Source organism: Crotalus tigris, unplaced genomic scaffold (assembly GCF_016545835.1).
Source record: "Crotalus tigris isolate CLP2741 ecotype Arizona unplaced genomic scaffold, ASM1654583v1 scf7180000017764.6130737, whole genome shotgun sequence".
In the NCBI taxonomy this organism is placed as follows: Eukaryota; Metazoa; Chordata; class Lepidosauria; order Squamata; family Viperidae; genus Crotalus; species Crotalus tigris.
In genome coordinates, this window is record NW_024096618.1 from 3,902,992 (window position 1) to 3,922,739 (window position 19,748).

At 38.6% G+C, this 19,748-nt stretch overlaps 1 protein-coding gene across 3 annotated transcripts in view; it reads left to right on the forward strand.

Moving 5' to 3' along the window:
* CELSR1 (cadherin EGF LAG seven-pass G-type receptor 1) overlaps window positions 1-19,748 on the forward strand; it is a 159,026-nt gene that overhangs the window by 111,114 nt on the left and 28,164 nt on the right. For all 3 annotated transcript variants that reach the window (XM_039341273.1, XM_039341275.1, XM_039341274.1), the window contains exons 10-19: window positions 1,066-1,251; window positions 3,613-3,726; window positions 5,817-5,991; window positions 6,992-7,133; window positions 8,414-8,534; window positions 9,149-9,332; window positions 10,583-10,684; window positions 11,750-11,844; window positions 13,646-13,855; window positions 16,432-16,615. In XM_039341273.1, the coding sequence (XP_039197207.1) occupies window positions 1,066-1,251; window positions 3,613-3,726; window positions 5,817-5,991; window positions 6,992-7,133; window positions 8,414-8,534; window positions 9,149-9,332; window positions 10,583-10,684; window positions 11,750-11,844; window positions 13,646-13,855; window positions 16,432-16,615 (1,513 nt within the window). The remainder of the gene's footprint in view (window positions 1-1,065; window positions 1,252-3,612; window positions 3,727-5,816; window positions 5,992-6,991; window positions 7,134-8,413; window positions 8,535-9,148; window positions 9,333-10,582; window positions 10,685-11,749; window positions 11,845-13,645; window positions 13,856-16,431; window positions 16,616-19,748) is intronic.

Consider the following 19,748-nt stretch of genomic DNA (forward strand, 5'->3'; position numbering starts at 1 on the left):
TGAGACATTTGTTACATGAGTTTTGCCCCAGTTTACAACCTTTCTTGCCTCGGTTGTTAAGTGAATCACTGAAGTTGGTAAGTTAGGATGTGAATTTGGCTTCCCCATGGAGTTTGCTAGTCAGAAAGTCGCAAAAGGGGATCACATGACCTTGAGACACAGCAACCGTCATAAATATGAACCAGCTGCCAGTTTTGATCATGTCACCATGGGGATGCTGCAAAGGTTGTAACTGTGAAAAACGGCCATAAGTCATTTTTCAGTGCCGTTGTAACTTTCAACGGCCACTAAACAAACTGTCGTAAGTTGAGGACTACCTGTAATGTTAAATGTCTTTGCTTAGCTATGAAGGCAATTCAACAGTACAGTCTTATGCATATTTCATTTACCATCAGCCAACAAACAAGCCTGAAGTTGGCCATCCTGAAGTTGCAGAATATCACAAAACTGTAGAGTTCACTCAGCCTATAATCAGAGCAGTCGTAAGTAGGGACTGAGAAGAGCAAACTACTAGCTTTTTGGTTCCCCCTGTTGGTTTTAGCAGAAGGAAAAATACCTTTGCTAAATCAAGACTGCTTTAAATATTAATCAATGCATACAGATCTAGAAGAATGGACAATCTTTAATTGCCGCTCATAGTGGACCTAATAACTGAATATAGATAGAATATTGGTCTTAATATTAATTAGACCAATTAATTGGATCAATAAATATGAAAAATTATAATAATAATGTTTCTTTAAATATACCGTACTTTCCGGCGTATAAGATGACTTCCGCAAGTGGTAAAATCGGCACCGAAGTCGGGGGTTGTCTTATACGCCAAGTCGTCTTATACGCCAGAAATTACGGTAGTTTCCGGCATATAAGATGACTTTCTAGGCATGCGACTTGGCACCGAAGACATGGGTCATCTTATACGCCGGGTCGACGTATACGCCGGAATATACGGTAACCTGTATTTTGTAACCATTTTCCCAAAACTGCATATATATTTTGATGTATATATGGCATTTTCTCAGCAATTCAAGTTTTTTTTCATCAACTAAAGTTATGTTTCAACAGATACTGAATAAATATGTGGTATTTGAGGTCTATGATGGACCGAATCAGGTGGCCAGTTTGAGGATGACCCAGGTACGGATCAATGATGGTGAATGGCATCATTTGTTAATAGAGTTGAAGAGTGCGAAAGATGGCAAAGACATCAAATATCTTGCAGTTGTGTCCTTGGATTATGGCATGTATCAGGTAAGATGACATCCATATTCTTTCATTATGAAAATGAGACAGGAATGGCCAGAATAGGTGGCACCATGAACTATGCCAGAATAAAGTCATTTCTCATTGTTTCTATCACAGATTCAGAAATATATTTTTCTGTAACAGTTGTGTTATAATCTGCCAGCTATTCTTAACCCAGTGTCATCCAGTTCTGTATATTCTGTACATCTGCGGCTGATGATCCTGGAGGAAACAGATTATTTAGACCTGTTTCAGTCAGATTTCAGACCAGGATTTAATACTAAGAAAGTTTTGATTGAACTTGTACATTATTTGTGGTAGAACTAGGATCCTTGTGATCCTCAATAGCAGTTTTAATATCAACAACCACAATATCTTTCTGACATGGCCTGAGGATATAAGTCACCATTTTTTATCGTTCTCTTCCTTTCTCTGGAGCAATTTCTGCTTGGTTGGTGGACAGAGGGAGCTTCATTCCTTGTGGGGTGTTTCAAGGTTCTACTTCCTCTTTCCTCCTTTTCAGCATCTATATATAATCACACAGTGAGGTCATCTGCCAGTTTGGGGTTCAGTGTCATCAGTATGCCAATGATACCAAATTATATCCAAATGAGGCTGTCAAGGTTCTATCCCAGTGCTAGAGGTTGGGATGGTTTGGATAGGAAAGAACTGTCTCTTGACTCAATCCTGCCAAGATTAAGTAGCTGTAGGTATTCAGGCCACTGAGATCCATCATTAACATTGAATGAGATTGCACTTACACATTTAAGAGTGGTGTGCAGTCTGTATATTTTCCTGGAAAAACAGGATACAGTACCATGAGCAGTGATGGGAATGCCTCAGTATGCCTACTTAACACCTCAGCTTTGCAAGCTGCACTGGTGGTTGCCAGTTTGCTTCTGAGTATGATTCAAGGGGCTGGTTGCTACCCATAACACCCTACATGGTATAAGACATGATGGTGAATCTTTTAGAGACTGAGTGCCCAAAACCCATCTCCACCTGCCCGGAGGGCCACTCACCGCCTCCACAGTCTGCCACATGTTGCCCAGGCAGCCCAGAAGTGCCAAGGCAGCCATGCCCTCCACCCGTGCCCCGCATCATCTGCACATGACGGGGTGAGAGGGCAGAGTCTTGTCCCCGCTGCCCGACTGCCATGTCCTTGGCTGCGCTGGTCCACGCAGGCCACACTTGGGGGCGACTCTCCCCTGGGGGGCTGCTGGTGAGGAGAAGGCCGCTGGGGGAGGCAGGGCTGGGACGATGGCACGCATGCCCACAGAGAGGGCTCTGAGTGCTGCCTCTGGCACGCGTGCCATAGGTTTGCCACCACTGGTATAGGATCTGGTCAGTGGTGGGATTCAGCCAGTTCGCACCAGTTTGGCAGAACCGCTAGCTACTTTTTGTTGCCCAGGCCCAGAATGGACTTTGGGAAGCAGCATCCACACAGAGAACCCGTTCACATATTTGAATCCCACCACTGGATCTGGTTATATGAAAGACTACTTGTCTTCCATAGTATCTGACCAGCCAATTTAATCTAAGGTTTGTGTGCTCTGGAGTCCTTCAATTAATGCCATCTGTTGGGAAGCAGGCCTTCTCTGTTGGGGTGCCTCCTTTGTGCAATGAGGTTCTCCCCAAGAATTTGGCACTCTTTCATTTGAGGAAGTTTAGTGAAGTCCCCTTTGGATTGTGTGGACTCATGTCTTTTTTTGTAATTCCCCTTTTTTGTCATCTTTGCCATTTTTAAAAATATTCTGTACTTGTTATTATTTTTTATTTGTGAACTCTTGTTGGGAGATGGGTGGCAAACATTTAATTAATTTTCAAATCCTTCAAACTTTGAATAGCAAAACAGGGAAAACTGAACTACTTGGGCATCATCATTCTATCAAGATGGATTTCATGATATCCAAAGCCTACATAGAGTACACTGGATCCTGCTGGGAGATTTAATACTGTTTGTCTTCTGCCTCATAGTCAGTGGTGGGATTCAAATATGTGAACAACCAGTTCTCTGTATGGATGCCACTTCTGGAAGTCCATTCTGGGCCTGGGCAACCAAAAATTAGCTACCGGTTTTGCTGAGGTGGTACGAACCGCCTGAATCCCACCACTGCTCATAATGACAAGATTTATTCACTCATGGAGAATTAATTACCATTTTCACATTACTTGAAACTGTGTTGAACAGGGGAAGGCATTATACCTTTTGGAGTGGCTTCCTTATCGGAAGCACAACAGGAATAGCTTCTATTACCACTTTTAGACTTATTCTTGCTTATTTTTTAAAAAAAATTATCAGTGAAATACTGTAACTAAGAATTTACAGAAAAGCTTTAATCATCTTTCCTATTTTCCTCTTTTTAGAGCACTGTACAGATTGGAAATCAGTTACCTGGACTAAAAATGAAAAGCATTATTGTAGGAGGTGTCTCTGGAGATCTAGTCTCTGTGCAGCAGGGCTTCTATGGCTGTCTACAGGTGACAATTGAAAATAAATAACTTTAACTATGAGAACAATTCTAGTTTTATCAAAGACAAGAGAAGGGAAAGAGCGGAAATAAAATGAGCATTGTTCTGTTTAAAAATGCTTAATTATGAGCTTAAGTGCCTAATTATGAGCTTAAGTTTCTTTGTTTTAATTGAATTTATTCCGTTGGAATCGCATTCAGATGTTTAATTACTTGGGAATGTTATTCTGTAAAATATTTAGAAGAGGCTTCAGTGCAAAACACATTGGTGGAAACTCAGCACTATTTTTGACATATTAAAGCAGCTTTGTCCTCCGGAAGACTCACACAGCCGCTTCAAAAAGTGACTCCAGTTGTCTGCACATGCATGTGTAATCCACAGGCAACACATTCTGAGGCTGCCAACAGAGTCAGTATGCATAGAGGCAGACATGCAGAGCGATTGGGAAAGCCTTCAAAGCAACTTTGTGAACTTTTTAAAAGATGCAGCTTTAGCACGTTGAGGAGGGATGCTCTCTTCATGGTTTATGAAACAACTTTTTTTCAAAGTTCTTTGCTCAGACCTACAATTAATAACGTAGTTTTAAGAAAACAGGCTTTTGATCTAATACTTCCCATTGATTGATTGGATTTTTGGAAAGTCCAGAGATCGCATCGCATTAATTATACGTCAGCATGAGATCAGCCATGAATAAGCCACAGTAGACAGTGGGCGTGGGGTCTCAATACTTCCAGCATAGAAAGAGCAAGGGGCATACATTAATCTCAATGTAAGCTTTTGTTCAAATCCCAAACTGTAGTGTAGTGGAGCTCATAAACTAGTATTTGAAATAGGCTCTCTTTAAAACATCCACCAAAATCTTTAAATATATATACCTGGGAATTAGAGTGTTTGTATCTTTGGTTCTCGTTGGGGTGGCTTTACATAGGGCAGCCCTTGAAGACCAGCTGGAAGCTTATGGGGCAGAATGCAGGGACACAGGTAGTTCTAGGTCAGGGGTAGGCAACCTTGGCTCTTTTATGACTTATGGACTTCAACTCCCAGAATTCCTGAGCCAGTCATAAAAGAACCAAGGTTGCCTACCACTGTTCTAGGTACATCTCATTATGCCCACAAAACACCACTAGCCTCTGCACTGACTGACTCTTGATAGACATCTGGATGTGATTCAAGGTGCTGGTGGTTTTCTTTACAGATTTACATGGCATAAGAACATGTTTCCTGAGGGATTAACTTCTCCCAAAAATATCTGCCTGCCCCACACAGTTGTACATGGAGTGCATGCTCTGGTTCCAGCTTTTAAATCTTTTCACTTTGTGGCAGGGTTCCCCAACTTTCCTGGTTTTGCACATCAGTGGGGGGGGGGAAGAGGGGATGGTTCCAAACAGTGGTGGACAGCTCCATTTGTGCGAGTGGTGGGTACGCTCACCCACCGCTTGCGCAAATGGAGCACGCACACATGTTTGCCCGCTGCTCACGCCAGTGGGGATGTGGCCTGGTTCCAAACGGCCCATGGACTGGTAGCAGGCCGCCTCCCGGAGGTTGGGGACCCCTGCTTTAGGGGACTTAGAAAGTTTACCTTTTCAGTGGCTGTCCCAGTGTTGTGGGACAATTTCCCTTCCCACCCCAAATGCTACAAGCCCCAACTTTGTTTGAGGGAAAGCCCTGAAGACCTAGCTTTGTTCACAGACATTGGATATTAGTTGAACGGGAGTCCCTATTGGTTGTTTTATTATGATTCCTGTTTGCTACTTTAAAGACTTCATATTTTTATGTTGTGTATGTTTTAATGTTATGGGAGTTGGTTTATTGTTTGTTTTTTAGCTGTGATACACCACTAGAGTTACACTTTTTGAGTTGGGCAGCCTTATAAATCTAGTAAATAAATAGTTAAATAAATGTGTTGGGCTTAACCAAGATGCGCTTAACCAAGTAAAAATAGAAGTGAAAGTTTGCGACATCTTTTTATGATTACATCAAAGGAATGAGTGAAATTGTTTCTCTTTCTCCTATAGCAGTATAACCCTAAGCTTTTTATTGTGATATATATATATATTAATTAGTTGGGTTATTCCTTTGATCTCTTTTCTTCTTTTCAGGGAGTGAGGATGGGGGAAACATCTACAAATGTTGCTACATTGAACATGAAACAGGCAGTCAAGATTAACGTCAAGGATGGCTGTGAAATAGACAACCCTTGTGATTCTAACTCTTGTCCCCTTCACAGCTATTGTAGTGATGACTGGGACAGCTATTCATGTATCTGTGACCCAGGTAATTATGACTTGTAGCAAGTTGGTGATAATACCTGGAGTTCTGGAGTTTATAGAACTGCATGTTTAAGAATGTTTTCCTATAATTTGGCAGCTGCCTATAATCTCATGCCAGGGATCCTGCACAGACCGTTTTGAATGACACTCTGTGGCTCTCTTGTTACTTTCTCAAGTATCACCATTTTCACTCTTTCATTCTTTTGGGGAAGTGAAGAAAATGCTGCAATATCTATCAAAACTGAACAAAAACTCTAGAATCTCTTATTTATATTTGTATTTGTTTTAATCTGAAGAATTTTCAATGTCCACTTCTTGCCACATAACAGAGTGTTGGAAAAGAAAATAGATAATTTGTAGGCAATTGAATATGATCACAAGATTAAACATATGATTGAAATATAAAATGGTATTGTTATTCCCTTAAACTTCAAAAAAAGTTTAATTTAAAAAAATATTTTAGCCTCTTTTATATAATTCAGTTTTTTTTCCAGACTGAGTTTTGTTTTGAGCTTTAAACTGCATAACTGACATGTTAAGCCATATTTACTTAAAAAGTAAATCCCAATAATTATATTTAATGTAAGATTTAATAGGGTTAATACATGCTTAGTATTATGCTACTACAGAGATTATTTCCAAACCTTTTTGTCTGAGATTAAGCTTCGGAACAACTTCCATTTGTGAGATACTTTTTAGGCATATCCTTAAGCCCCTTTTTTTGAACATTCAGAAAACAAGAAACATATTTTAAATTAGTTCCTTTAATATCTTAAGCAACCTAGTACTTAAGTTGCTTCCATACATGACTGCACAATATTGGATCATCATGTACTATATGTGATTTCATTCTTTCTCAACAGAAATGACTTTCTGATGGCTACACAAAAGTGTCCTGATAATTCAAGAAGTGTTATTAGTGTCCAGTTTTGTTTATTTCTGAGAATTTTAGAACCATTACTAAGTTCTCAGTTTTCTTTGTGTCTGTGACTTTGTCTTCTCAGGGTACTTTGGGACAGACTGTATTGATGTTTGTAGTCTGAACCCCTGTGAACATGTCTCTACTTGTATTCATAAACCAAGCTCTTCCCATGGGTATACCTGTGAATGTGGACAAAGCTATTATGGACAGTACTGTGAAAGCAAGTAAGCAAAGGATTTGGGCTAGTTCTTTTCCTTTCTGACTACAGGTAGTCCTCACCTTATGACCACAATTGAGCCCAAAGTTTATGTTGCTAACTGAGAAATTTGTTAAGTGAGTTTTGTCCCATTTTATGACCTTTCTTGCCACATTTGTTAAGTGAATTACTGTAGTTGTTAAATTAGTAACACGGTTGTTAAGCGAACCTGGTTTCCCCATTGACTTTGCTTGTCACAAGGTCGCAAAAGAGGATCACATGACCTCTGGGACGCTGCAACTATCATAAATATGAGTCAGTTGTCAAGTATCCAAATGTAAATCACGTGACTACGGGGTTGCTGCAATGGTCATAAGTGTGAAAGGTGATCATAAGTCACTAATTTCACTAATTGTTACTTTGAACGGTCACTAATTGAATTGTTATAAGTTGAGGACTACCTGTACTCTCTACAATCTCTCTCACACACAAATATACACAAAAGTAAAGCATTCTGTTCCAAACAAAATATGCGAGATAATTTATCTAGTTGCTCATATTTAATTTGTATCTTTCTGTTGTATTTTTCGTTGTGAAATTTCCATGTTGAGTTTAATTCCTAGTGACTTCTTGGCAACAATACAAAAATAGCTTGCTCTTGCCTTCTTCTGGGATGTATGTTTGTCTTCCAAATCTAGCTACAATCCTGGGATTACCTTGTGTTTTTCCATTCAGGTACCAGCCAGGTCTGGCCCTATTCAGCTTGCTGAGATCTGTCGTGGTTGGCTAGGTGCCATCACACAATTGATGTTGGAGAGCAGTGTCCCAATCAGGGGAGGAGTTAAATGGGGAATTAATCTGAAATTGTTATATAGGCATAAAAGGCAAGGTCTGATCCACCCCCCTGAATGCCATTGCCTTTATCTAGTCTTTCCCAGGGGCAAGGTACCAGTTTGGGAGGATTCCTGTAAAATAGGTATTGAACAATAAAGTAGCTAGTTTCAATTCTACATGTGTGAGTCTGGTTGTTCACACCTGACAACCTCTCTAAGAAGTTATTTGTTACAGAAGTCAGAGAACTTAGCCTGAAGTGGGTGTCTATGTGTGTATTATTTTATTTCATGCATAATATTTTATAAATTCACACACACACATACAGTATATGAATTTATGAAATGTTAGCTTAAGAGGGCAAGACATGCATTGCTATTTTCAGTGAAACAGAATATCTTTTCCTTTATTATCTTTAAATAATTTTGAAAGAGATTGGTGATCCTTACATCTGTCAACATTCCAATTCCTCTGTAGAATTGATTTACCTTGTCCCAGAGGCTGGTGGGGAAATCCTATTTGTGGGCCCTGTAATTGTGAGATCAGTAAAGGATTTGATCCTGACTGCAATAAGACAAATGGAGCCTGTCGATGTAAGGTAAGGAATGTATCATTCTTTCCATCACACTTCAGATTGTTTAGGTGATTCAGAAATGAATAGTATTGATGAGACTTAATTTAAACCTCCGTACATCTTCAGAACCTCTACATCAGTGGTTCTCAACCTGTGGGTCAGGACCCCATTTGGGGTCGAACAACCATTTCACGGGGGTCGCCAAACAAGACTGTCCGCCATTTTTCCCCCTTTTCTTTGGCCACGCCCCTGGTACCCAGTGATGTATAAGTAGTTGGGGGTCACCACAACATGGGGAACTGTATTATGGGGTCACGGCATTAGAAAGGTTGAGAACCACTGCTCTACATTCTTTTTTTATATATATACTCAGTTTTAACAGTTATGTTTAAATAAAAATAAGGGTAGATTTGGGAGTTGTCTGAATAAGAATTATCAATTTTTATTTCCATGTTACATTTTGAAACTTGAGAAAGTCCAGCTGTTGTGTTCAATGTCTGCACATGAAAAATATATTTTAAGTATCATTTTCCTGGAAAAAAAGTCAGGATCCCTGAGGTTTTTTTTTTTATAATCCTAGGTTCAAAATATTGTATTTCTGGTAGCCTTGACTGACTGATGGGTTTTCATCTTTCCAGAAAAACTATTACCGACCACAAAACAGTGACTCCTGTTATCCATGTGATTGTTTCCCTTCTGGTTCCCATACTCGCTCTTGTGACATGGAAACTGGGCAATGTCCCTGCAAATCAGGAGTGATTGGACGACAGTGCAATCGCTGTGACAATCCCTTTGCTGAAGTTACACTTCATGGATGTGAAGGTATTTTCTTGGTTTGCCATTTGCTGCATTGGAAAACTTGACCCCCATTTTGAGCAATATTGACTGCCATAGATGTGAGCAAAAACTAGATATAGCCCTTTACTTATACCGGTAATCCTCAACTTACAACCACAACTGAGCCCCAAGTTTCTGTTGTTAAATGAGACATTTGTTAAGTTAACTTTGTCCCATTTTATGACCTTTCTTGCCTCAGTTGTTAAGTGAATCATTGCAATTGATAAGTTAGTAACCCAGTTGTTAAGTGAAACTGGCCTCCCCCATTGACTTTGCTCATCAGAAGGTCGCAAAAGGGGATCACAAGGCCCATGGGACACAGCAACGGCCATAAATAGGAACCAGTTGCCAAGCAGTTGAATTTTGATCACATGATCATGGGGCTGCTGGAAAGATTGTAACTGTGAAAAATGGTCATAAGTCACTTTTTTCAGTGACTAAATGAACTGTTGTAAATCGGGGACTACCTGTATCTATTTTTTATTCCCAATGCCAAGGAGACATCATTTTATCTAGCCCTGTGGGTTGTTTTACTTGTCTCTTAAAATGTGTTGCAGGTTTTTTTTTCAGTTTTATATTCTCCTTAGAAATTTTACTGAAGGATAATTGATTCAGGAGTTGATTCTGCAGCACATTTTTTTTCCCCATTTGAGAAAAGCAGTTCAAGATACATAGTTTTGCCTAGCTTTCAATTTCACATTTTTGTTTTAATGTGAGGTTTAAATTTCTCTGTATTTTAATCATTGTTAGCTATCTTCAGTTCTCAATGAAGCAGCAAGGGAGAAGATAAATCAATTTTATAGAAAAGAATTAAATTTCAGAATAAATATAGGCTGATTGTCCTTGAGAGATTTGCTTTCATTGTATAAAATCATGGCAAACTCAGTTTAAGCAGTATATTACAATAAATTAAAGACAATGGTAATTTTCTGTTGGAACCCTTGCAGAAAAAAAGTTCTTTGTTTTGTTCTTTATTTCTTTTTCAAATGAATCTTTCAATCAAATGGTATTATTAATTTAAGATTATACACATTTTTATTTCTTTGTCTGATTTTCTCAGTTAAAATGGAAAGCTAAGATTAGATCAAATATGAATAACATCCAGCATAAAAGCAGAACTCTATTCTGACATTCTAGTCTAATGAGTCTTCTTATTTTTCTAAACAAGACAAGAATAGTGATTATTCTTATTTCTTCTTACTACTATATAAAACTTTCCCTTCAATCTCATGTAGTGGTTTACAATGGATGTCCCAAAGCTTTTGAGGCTGGCATTTGGTGGCCACAAACCAAGTTTGGACAACCTGCTGCTGTTCCATGTCCTAAAGGATCAGTGGGTGAGTAATTGTTATTATACAGTATATCTCAAGTATTATTCTAGGTTAAATGTTGGGAAAAATAAAGATTCAAAAAAGTTGGTTGACATATGGAAGAGAGTTGTCTATGAAATCCTGCAGATGGAAGTCTGTTTCGCACAGACAGAACCTGTTAAGAACATGCTAAAAAAAACTCATTTAGACAAAGTAATCAAAATATAAATTAGATAGTTGGAATACAAGAGTAAGGAGAAAAACAAAACTTTTAAAAACATAATCCGAATCGCCTCTTACTTTTATTCTGCAGCATAATGACATGTTTTATAATGACATATATAGAAAACCTTTTGATAATTTATTTATTTCTTCATTTATTTATATCCCACCTATATTATTTTCACAAATAGCGCAAGGCAGCAAACATATCCAACACACCTTCTTCCTCCTATTTTCCTCACAACAACCCTGTGAGGTGAGTTGGACTGAGAGAAGGTGACTTGTCCAAAGTCACCCAGCTGGCTTTCAGAGCTAAATGGGACTTGAAGTCATGGTCTCTTGCTTTCTAACCTTTTGCCTTAGCCCAGGGGTCTTCAAACCTGGTCCTTTTATGACTTGTGGACTTCAACTCCCAGAATTCCTCAGCCAGCATGCCTGGCTGAGGAATTCTGGGAGTTGAAGTCCACAAATCATAAAAGGGCCAAGTTTGAAGACCCCTGCCTTAGCCACTAGACCAGGGGTAGGCAACCTCGGCTCTTTTATGACCCGTGGACTTCAACTCCCAGAATTCTGGGAGTTGAAGTCTACGAGTCATAAAAGAGCCGAGGTTGCCTACCCCTGCACTAGACCAAATTGACTCTCATTTAACTGGTTTAAACTATCACCAATACCACCACCAAACTCCATCGACATATGACTCTACTGTAAAATGCCTTTTTTAAAAATTATAATTAGAAGTGTTTCTTACATATAATTGTACACCTGTTAAGAAACTGTGTCAGGTAAAAAGTTGTAGAAGGTTAATATTCATATAAATTAAACACGATGGTGAAACTTTTGAATTTCTCACTAATTGATTTTCTGTTTAAGGAAACGCTGTTCGGCATTGTAGCAGTGAGAAAGGCTGGCTTTCCCCTGAACTTTTTAACTGTACCACTGTTGACTTTGTGACTCTTAAAATCATGGTAAGAGTGGAGTAACCTACTGAGCGTGGTATTAATTGTTCCATAGAAATTTGTAATATTTTTGGAGGCATTGTAATGTGTCATTTACAAGTAGTCCTTGACTTACAACCATTTGCTTAGTGACCATCCAAACGTACAATAGCACTGAAAAATGTTACTTATGACCAGTCCTCACATTTATGACCATTGCAGCATCCCCACAATCATGTGATCAAAATCGGGACACTTGGGCAACCTGCATGTATTTATGATGATTACAGAATTCCAGAGTCAAATTATCTCCATTTCTGACTTTCCCAGCCAGCTTCCGACAATCACAGTCAATGGGGAAAGCCAGATTCACTTAATAACTATATGATTCACATAACAAGTGCAGTGATTTTCTTAATAACCATGTCAAAAAAGATCATAAAATCAGGTGTGACTCATTTAATAACTGCCTTGCTTAGTCATGGAAATTCTAGTCCCAGTTGTGGATGTAACTTGAGGACTGCTTGTCTGTGGAGATTCTCAATCATCCAGGTCATGGTTGTTCCAAAGCTGTTTTTTCAGGAGGTAACTGGACTTTCTTGTTTTTCTCTGAAGACGTTTCGCTTCTCATCAAAGAAGCTTCTTCAGCTCTGACTGGAGGGTGGGGAATGGAAGGATTTATATTCCTTACAGGCAGCTGGTCATTTGCATTCTTTTAGAGCAAGGGTCTTCAAACCTGACCCTTTTATGACTTGTGAACTACAACTCCCAGAATTCCTCAGCCAACATGCCTGGCTGAGGAATTCTGGGAGTTGAAGTCCACAAGTCATAAAAGGGCCATGTTTGAAGACCCCCTGTTTTAGAAAGTCGATGAGGCCACTTGGAGGTTTATCTGTGTCCTTAAGGTCACCTGAGTAGTGCAAATGAGTGTGGAGGCTTCTTGGCTGCAGGATGTCCTCTGCTCTGTGTCCGTTCGCTGTTGAAGACAGGCACAGGCTGTTGGGGATGAGTCTGTGTTGTCTGCATCTCAAACTGAAGCGCAAATGATTCCTGCAGTCTGCAATGTTTTTTTAGGAATCCGTTTATACTCCCTCATCATTCAAAGGGTGTTCATCCCAAAGTGCATAGCTAAATGTCTAGCTGCTTGTACATTGCTCACTCAAATCTCTTATGTGAGATTACACTGTTATAATTTTGCTGAACCCACAAAATACCAGTATTTATGATCTTTCAGCACAAGCAGAGGGTGAGAGCGCAAGTGCGCAAAGTGTCGTTTGTGTAAGCAGCCGGCGTGTGTGCAAAATTATCCCCTCTCTGCCATCAACGCCACCACTGCCAGTCCAGAGAGCTGGAAAGGTGGGAGATCGCTGTTTCAGGGCATGTGCAGAGAAACATAGACAGACAAACTTGAGTAGAGTGTTCATCTCATCAAAATCCTGCCCAAATATTTAAAAGATGTTCACATGCACCAGGTAGTCTTTATATACTGAAAGAGTATATTTACCTGTAAATCAAACCTACAATTGGGCCTATCATTCTGCCACATAGAGCAGAGGCCCCCTACCTTGGCAACTTTAAGACCTGTGGACTTCAACTCCCAGAATTCCCCAGCCAGCTATGCTGGCTGGAGAACTCTGGGAGTTAAAGTCCACAGGTCTTAAACTTACCAAGCTTGGGGACCCCTGACATAGAGATTTATTCACCACTTGAGCCAACTGATAAATTGAATCTAAAATGATGAATTGGGCACTCCTTCAAATGATTTAACAAAGAGTAAATGAAATCTGTTTCCTAATTTTTATTTTTTGGCCTTATTTTCTGTTTCTGTCAGAATGAGAAATTTCTCCACAATGAGACAAAAATGGACAGTGCTAAGTCAGTGCAGATAGTGAAAGTGCTTCAAAATGCCACAAACCACACAAGTTCCTTCTATGGAAATGATGTGCGGACAGCCTATCAGATGATGATCAGGGTGTTGCAGTATGAGAGCCAGCAACAGGGATTTGATTTGGCTGCAACAAGGGATGTGGAATTTAATGAGGTAAGAAATGTTGAACTGATAATGAAAAACACAAGGATGTGACACTTAGGGAAGTAGGAAATGTGGGAATGCAATTCTTAGGAGGACACTCTGAAATGAGGCATAAAATTGCACATTATTTATCTAGTAGTCCTTTTCAGTTCTCTGGCCATATGACAAGCCCTTCTAGGGGCTTGATGGAAGAATAGAAGGCCTAAATAGGTCTTTTGTTTCGCCATGCAGAAATGTCACATAACTGATAAAGCTTTCTAAAGCAGTTCAACTAAAAATAACTGCTGATTAAAAAAACCTCTATCTCTTAAAGAATCTAGGTATTTGGTTTTAATTTTTTTGTGTGTGTTGCTTTTAGTGATGAATCCTTGTTGTAATCTCTGTAGTGCAATGGAGCAATATACTCATATTTTTAGTTAAGTTTTCTGGGCTGAAGTAGCATTTCTTATAAATTGGTCCTGAAAAAAAGGGGTAGAAAAAAAGGATAGACCTGTGATTGGGAAGTGGATGTTGGAATCATTTCCTTCTTTCACCTGGTAGACCCTGTGTACCAAAACAGACATTTTTTTGGGATGAGCCCTAGATTATATGGCTTTGTGCTAAAGTGCATTGCAAGGTGTTACTCTGTAAGAGCCCCAGCATAATGAAAGTGAGATATAACCCTGAATGATGTTTGCATGTTTGAAGGAAGACTGTAGAATGGAAATAGACTAATTTTTCTCACACTGTTGCTAATACTCAGCATTAAAATGTTCTAGTGAATTCCACAGAGCATAGAGATTCTGCTTTTGAAATCTAAGAAGGTGCTTTAGATTCACCAAAAAGTAATCTAATTCATCTTCCAAAGAACCAAGTCACTGTGTAACGAGAGGTTTGTTTAACTCATTGTGAAATAATAATCATATGACTATACCTCCAGTGCCGACCTCTCTACGCATTTATAAACTGTGCAAATTAAAGCCCTTTCTAGCATTATCAGATTGCAATAAAACGAAACAATTTTTTCCCGAAGAAACTGTATTTATTTTAGTTGTATTTTTCCAAATTCCCTTAATATTAAATAACCTCTTTTAAATAGTAAAAAAAAAAAATAGCCCAAATCATGGCTGGGTAACAAAACAAAAAATTTAAAATTTGCCTTTTCACAGAAATCAAATACCAAACAGTGAAAAATAGCTTGTGTTCCAATTACAGTTTATACTTTTGCATGAATGCCAACAAACTCCGTATTATAGTTTCAGGAAAAAGCAACTCTTACTTCATGCAGTGTTTCAGTGTTATGCAGGGCTAACTGCACTGATAGGGAGATTTGTAGTTTTATGAAGAGATGCTGTATTATTCACGCCAGTATATAAATAAGAAGAGTTTTATTATTATGTTCACTATATTGCATGCTGTTCTTGGAAAATACAAATCCATCTGACTCTAATACAAAAGAATACTGGTTTTTTTCATGGTTACTCAGCTAGGCTAGCTAAGAATGATTTCTACCTCAATTCACTGATAAAAGTTAGTGCTATTTTAGGTTTCTCCCTGCTGGTGTTTCATGGATTTCTAAAAATAACCTTTTCATTTTAAAGATAATCCTCACTTAATGATTGGACACTTAACATCCATTTGAAGTGAGGACAGCCTTGGGAAGGGTGCTTTATAGCCTGTAAAATACATTTGACCATCTTAAAATGTCCACACCCAGCAGTTACATGACTACATTTTGGGCACTTGGCAACCAGTTCATATTTAGGACCAGTTGTAGCATCTTATGGTCATATGACTGTGACTTGCAACTATCATAAAGATGGTTGTAAAATCAAGTCAGGTCACATGGTGATCTGCTGACCGACTGCCCCAGCTTACGACCCAAATTCTGACCTACTGGTGATTGTAAAATTGAGAATTACCTGTAATGATTGATTGATTATATGCCATCAGGTTGGTGTCAACTTTTAGAGACCGTAGATAGATTTTTCTGCATGAAGGTTGCCCTCAACCTGGTCTCTCAGCTCTTCCAACAGTGTACCCATCACTGGCTCTAATTGAGTCCATCCATCTTGCTGGTCATCCTCTTCTCTTTCCTTCCCAGCATTAGAGACTTCTCCAAAGACATAATGTGACTGAAGTGGGATAATTTGAGGCTAGTCATTTGCGCCTCAAGTGGGTTCATTTGTTTGATAATCCCGTTGTTTGCTTTCTTGGCTATTTATTGTATTCTCAGGAGCATTTTCCAACAGCCATTCTAACGACAGATGGTTTATTTATTTATTTATTAGTTTGAGAGTTATCAAATCCTCAGACGACAGCAATAATCCAGTGTAAAATTCTAAAATTGTTATATTTTTTAATAAAATTATAAATGTTGCAAAACCAAATTACCATACATATATTAAAAATGTACAAGTCACTGAAGAGCAAAATGGTAAAAATAAAATAATCATAGTTTGCGTTTGTTTAAGAAAAGCTTCATTAGACTGCATACAGAATTTCGGTTACAATTAGGTTCAATTTCTTTCTTTTTTCTTTCTTTCCACCATAAGTGTGATATTGTTACATTTTTTTTCCTTAGCATATTTTTCTTCTTCTCCTAGAATATCATAAAAACAGGAAGTGCCTTACTGGATCCTTGCACAAAAGACCTTTGGGAACACATCCAAAGGACAGAAGGGGGTACAGCTCACTTGCTGAAATACTATGAAGATTATTTTCACAATTTGGCAAAGAACATGAAAAGTACCTACATGAAACCTTTTGTTATCATTGCTGCAAACATGAGTAAGTTCCTGCTTCTAGTGGTCATTTTCCTATCAGATATGACTTCTTAAAGCAGTTTTTCTAAAAATTGGCAATAGTGCTGGCTGGGGAATTGTGGGAGTTGAAATCCACATGTCTTGAATTTGTCAAGTTTCAGAATCGCTGTTTTAAAGCATCACCTCAGTGCCCAGAGCCTTCCAAGGATTTGGGTTATAGTTTTCAAAATTAACACTTAAGTATTATTAGGGCAGTAATTGATTGATCAATATTAAAAATTAAATAGTAATTTTAAAAAATGTCTGCACAGATAATCCTCGAATTATTATGGCAATTGGACCTGAATTTTCATTGCTAAGCAATGCAATTGTAAAGCATACTGTCACATGGCTGCATCTCTTTGCTGTTTCCATTGCCGTTGTTAAGTGGCAATTGTAGTTTGTTAAAAAAGTAACGTCTTGTAACTTCCTCATACACCACCACTCATTCAGTGCTGTGGTAACTTCAAAACAGATGCTGAATGAATGGTCATTAACCTAAGACTGCTTGTAGTTAGCAAGCAGCGTAATTTAATACAGGTAGGCTTTGACTTACAACCAATTGCTTATCAACCATTCAGAGTTCTGACAGAAATCCCCCCCTCGGTACTTTGACTTGGATTTGAAGTTCCAACAATTTCCTCCCCTCCCCCACAGTCATGTGACCATACTTGGCAACTGGACCCTTTGTAGCATCCCTGCAGTCACGTGACCACATTTTGCTGAAAAATAGCAGTTACTTCTGGTTTTCAGCAAAACTGCTCTCATAGGGAACCATTGCGTCACTTAACAACTGCTGCAAAAAAGTTTAAAAAATTGAGTCAGTCACATAGGTAACCTGATTTACAACTGTCAAGAGTTACTATCATTGTGGACAGCCTCTGTTACAATTGTAACTTGAGGACTAGAGTTCATATCCTGCTTTGAAATTACTGAGACCAGGAAGCACTTTAAAAAAGCATTTCCATTTTCCTTCTCTCATGAGGCAAATTGACTGTTTCAAAAATAAGTGTGTTGTGTAATATATGTATATGTTTGTGTGTGTGTATGTTTGTGTGTGATAACAGAACATATAGTGTATACATACATAATATATACCGTATTTTCCGGCGTATAAGGCAACCCGGCGTATAAGACGACCCCCCAACTTCAGCGCCGAGTCGCATGCCTAGAAAGTCATCTTATACGCCGAAAACTACCATTATTTCTGGCGTATAAGACAACTCGGCGTATAAGACGACCCCTGACTTCGGCGCCGATTTCAATGCTTTAGAAAGTCGTCTTATATGCCGGAAAGTACGGTATTTATAATTTTGTGTGTGTGTATATGTAACATACTTGAAAAAGAACAGGAGGGCTGCTAAAAGACAGATATAGCTGTACATTCAATTTCTCCATTGAATCCAGAGGTTTTGTCTTGACAAAATGTAAAACGTTAAGTAAAGTAAATAAAAAAGCAATAAAATGAAAATAAAATTGAGCAGTCCTCCTGTTTATAGTCTTCACAGATCTGTAAAGCAAAGGAAAACATTTTCACAGTTTTGTTTAGCGATTGCTTGGCTTGGCTTTCTGAAACCAAGTGGGGTAGCTTAATGGAGACTATCTGTACCTAGTCGTCTGATGTTTCAGAATCACTCAGCCCTTTGTCAAATTCAACAGCTCTCTGGGATTCCTAACCTGTCAGTCTCTTCTACACCGTTACCATTTCCACCCTAGCAGCTGTGGACCCTGGTGTGAAAATGAAAAAAAAGGAAGATAATAGGGAATAGACATGTCACTCTCTAAATTCAATAAGCAAAGAATTGCCTTACTGACAGGGAATTCAGCAACTGCTGAAGAATTTGACAGGGAGATTAAATGAGAACGAGAAAAAAGAAGCCGAAGAAAATATTCAGGGCTAGTTTTGACATTAAATTTCTGTATTTATACATGAAGACAAATAAGAGGGCTGGGTGAATGCCACAGTCGACAGATAATTGGCCCCATTTAGTGTCAGAAAATTGCCAGTTATTTTGAGAATGAAGTTAGGAATGTTTATTCAGGAACTTAGTTTTAATGAATTAAGGGGGCTTCCTTCTGTCTAAGTACAGTTTTAGTTCCTCTCATCTAGCCATTTCAATTAGAATGCAATCTTGTATTAATTTTATCTGTGGAATATACTGCGTTATAAATCTAATTTGTATACTCTAGACAGGGGTTTTACTATTTTCCATGTGGAGGTAGAAGAATGACTGGCGTAAGGTCATTCAATGAAAATGAAATGGCTCAAATAGGATTTAAACCTTAGTTTTCCTATACCTCATTTAACTCTAACCAGTACAATTTCAGATATGTTATGAGCTATTTTAATACAAACTGACATTTTCAAGAGGACAGTTGTAATTTATAATCAACAAATGCACTGCTGCATTATCTTAGTTGACAGAAAGAAAAGTTGGTTTGAATTGTGAAATTAAAATGGCCCCAATTCCTGTGGTGCGCAACCTATGATTTGGAAACTGCGTGCAATCCTCCCATTTGTAGCTTCCACGATTCAGTAAAAAACGCTTCTGGGTTTTATCAGAATGATTTGTGGTATTTTTCATGGAAGAAAGGCAAAAATAAATGTGTCGAGCCTCTATGAGTTTGGATTCTTAAAATTACCACCTAACTCCCTCCAAAACTGTGACATTCATCTTGGAACTTTTAGAGGCAGTCATCCATCATAATCACTTCAAAGCGCAGCCTCCAGGCCAAAAGAAGACACCTGCTCTTGAAGTATATTTATTTTTCTACATCCCTATTGCAAAAGACATTTCTCACTGACATCACTGCTCTACAAAAACACTTAACAGTATTTCAAGATGTACTGAAGCCCAACAGTAGAACCTTTGCATTGCCTGCAGAAACTTTGGGGGTCAATTCCTGACCTATGGTATTCAGGTAGGAGTGGGAAAGTCTCCAGTCCTGAGAACCTTGCTGAAACCATATAAATTCAATGAATAAGTAGTCTGAATTGATACAGCAACTTCTTCATACTTCTATGCTAGAACATGGGGCTGATTTTCTGAGAAATCAATTAAAGTTGTCAAATATTCAGTGCCTTCTTAAAAATACTTAACTATGTTTCTGTTGCAGAA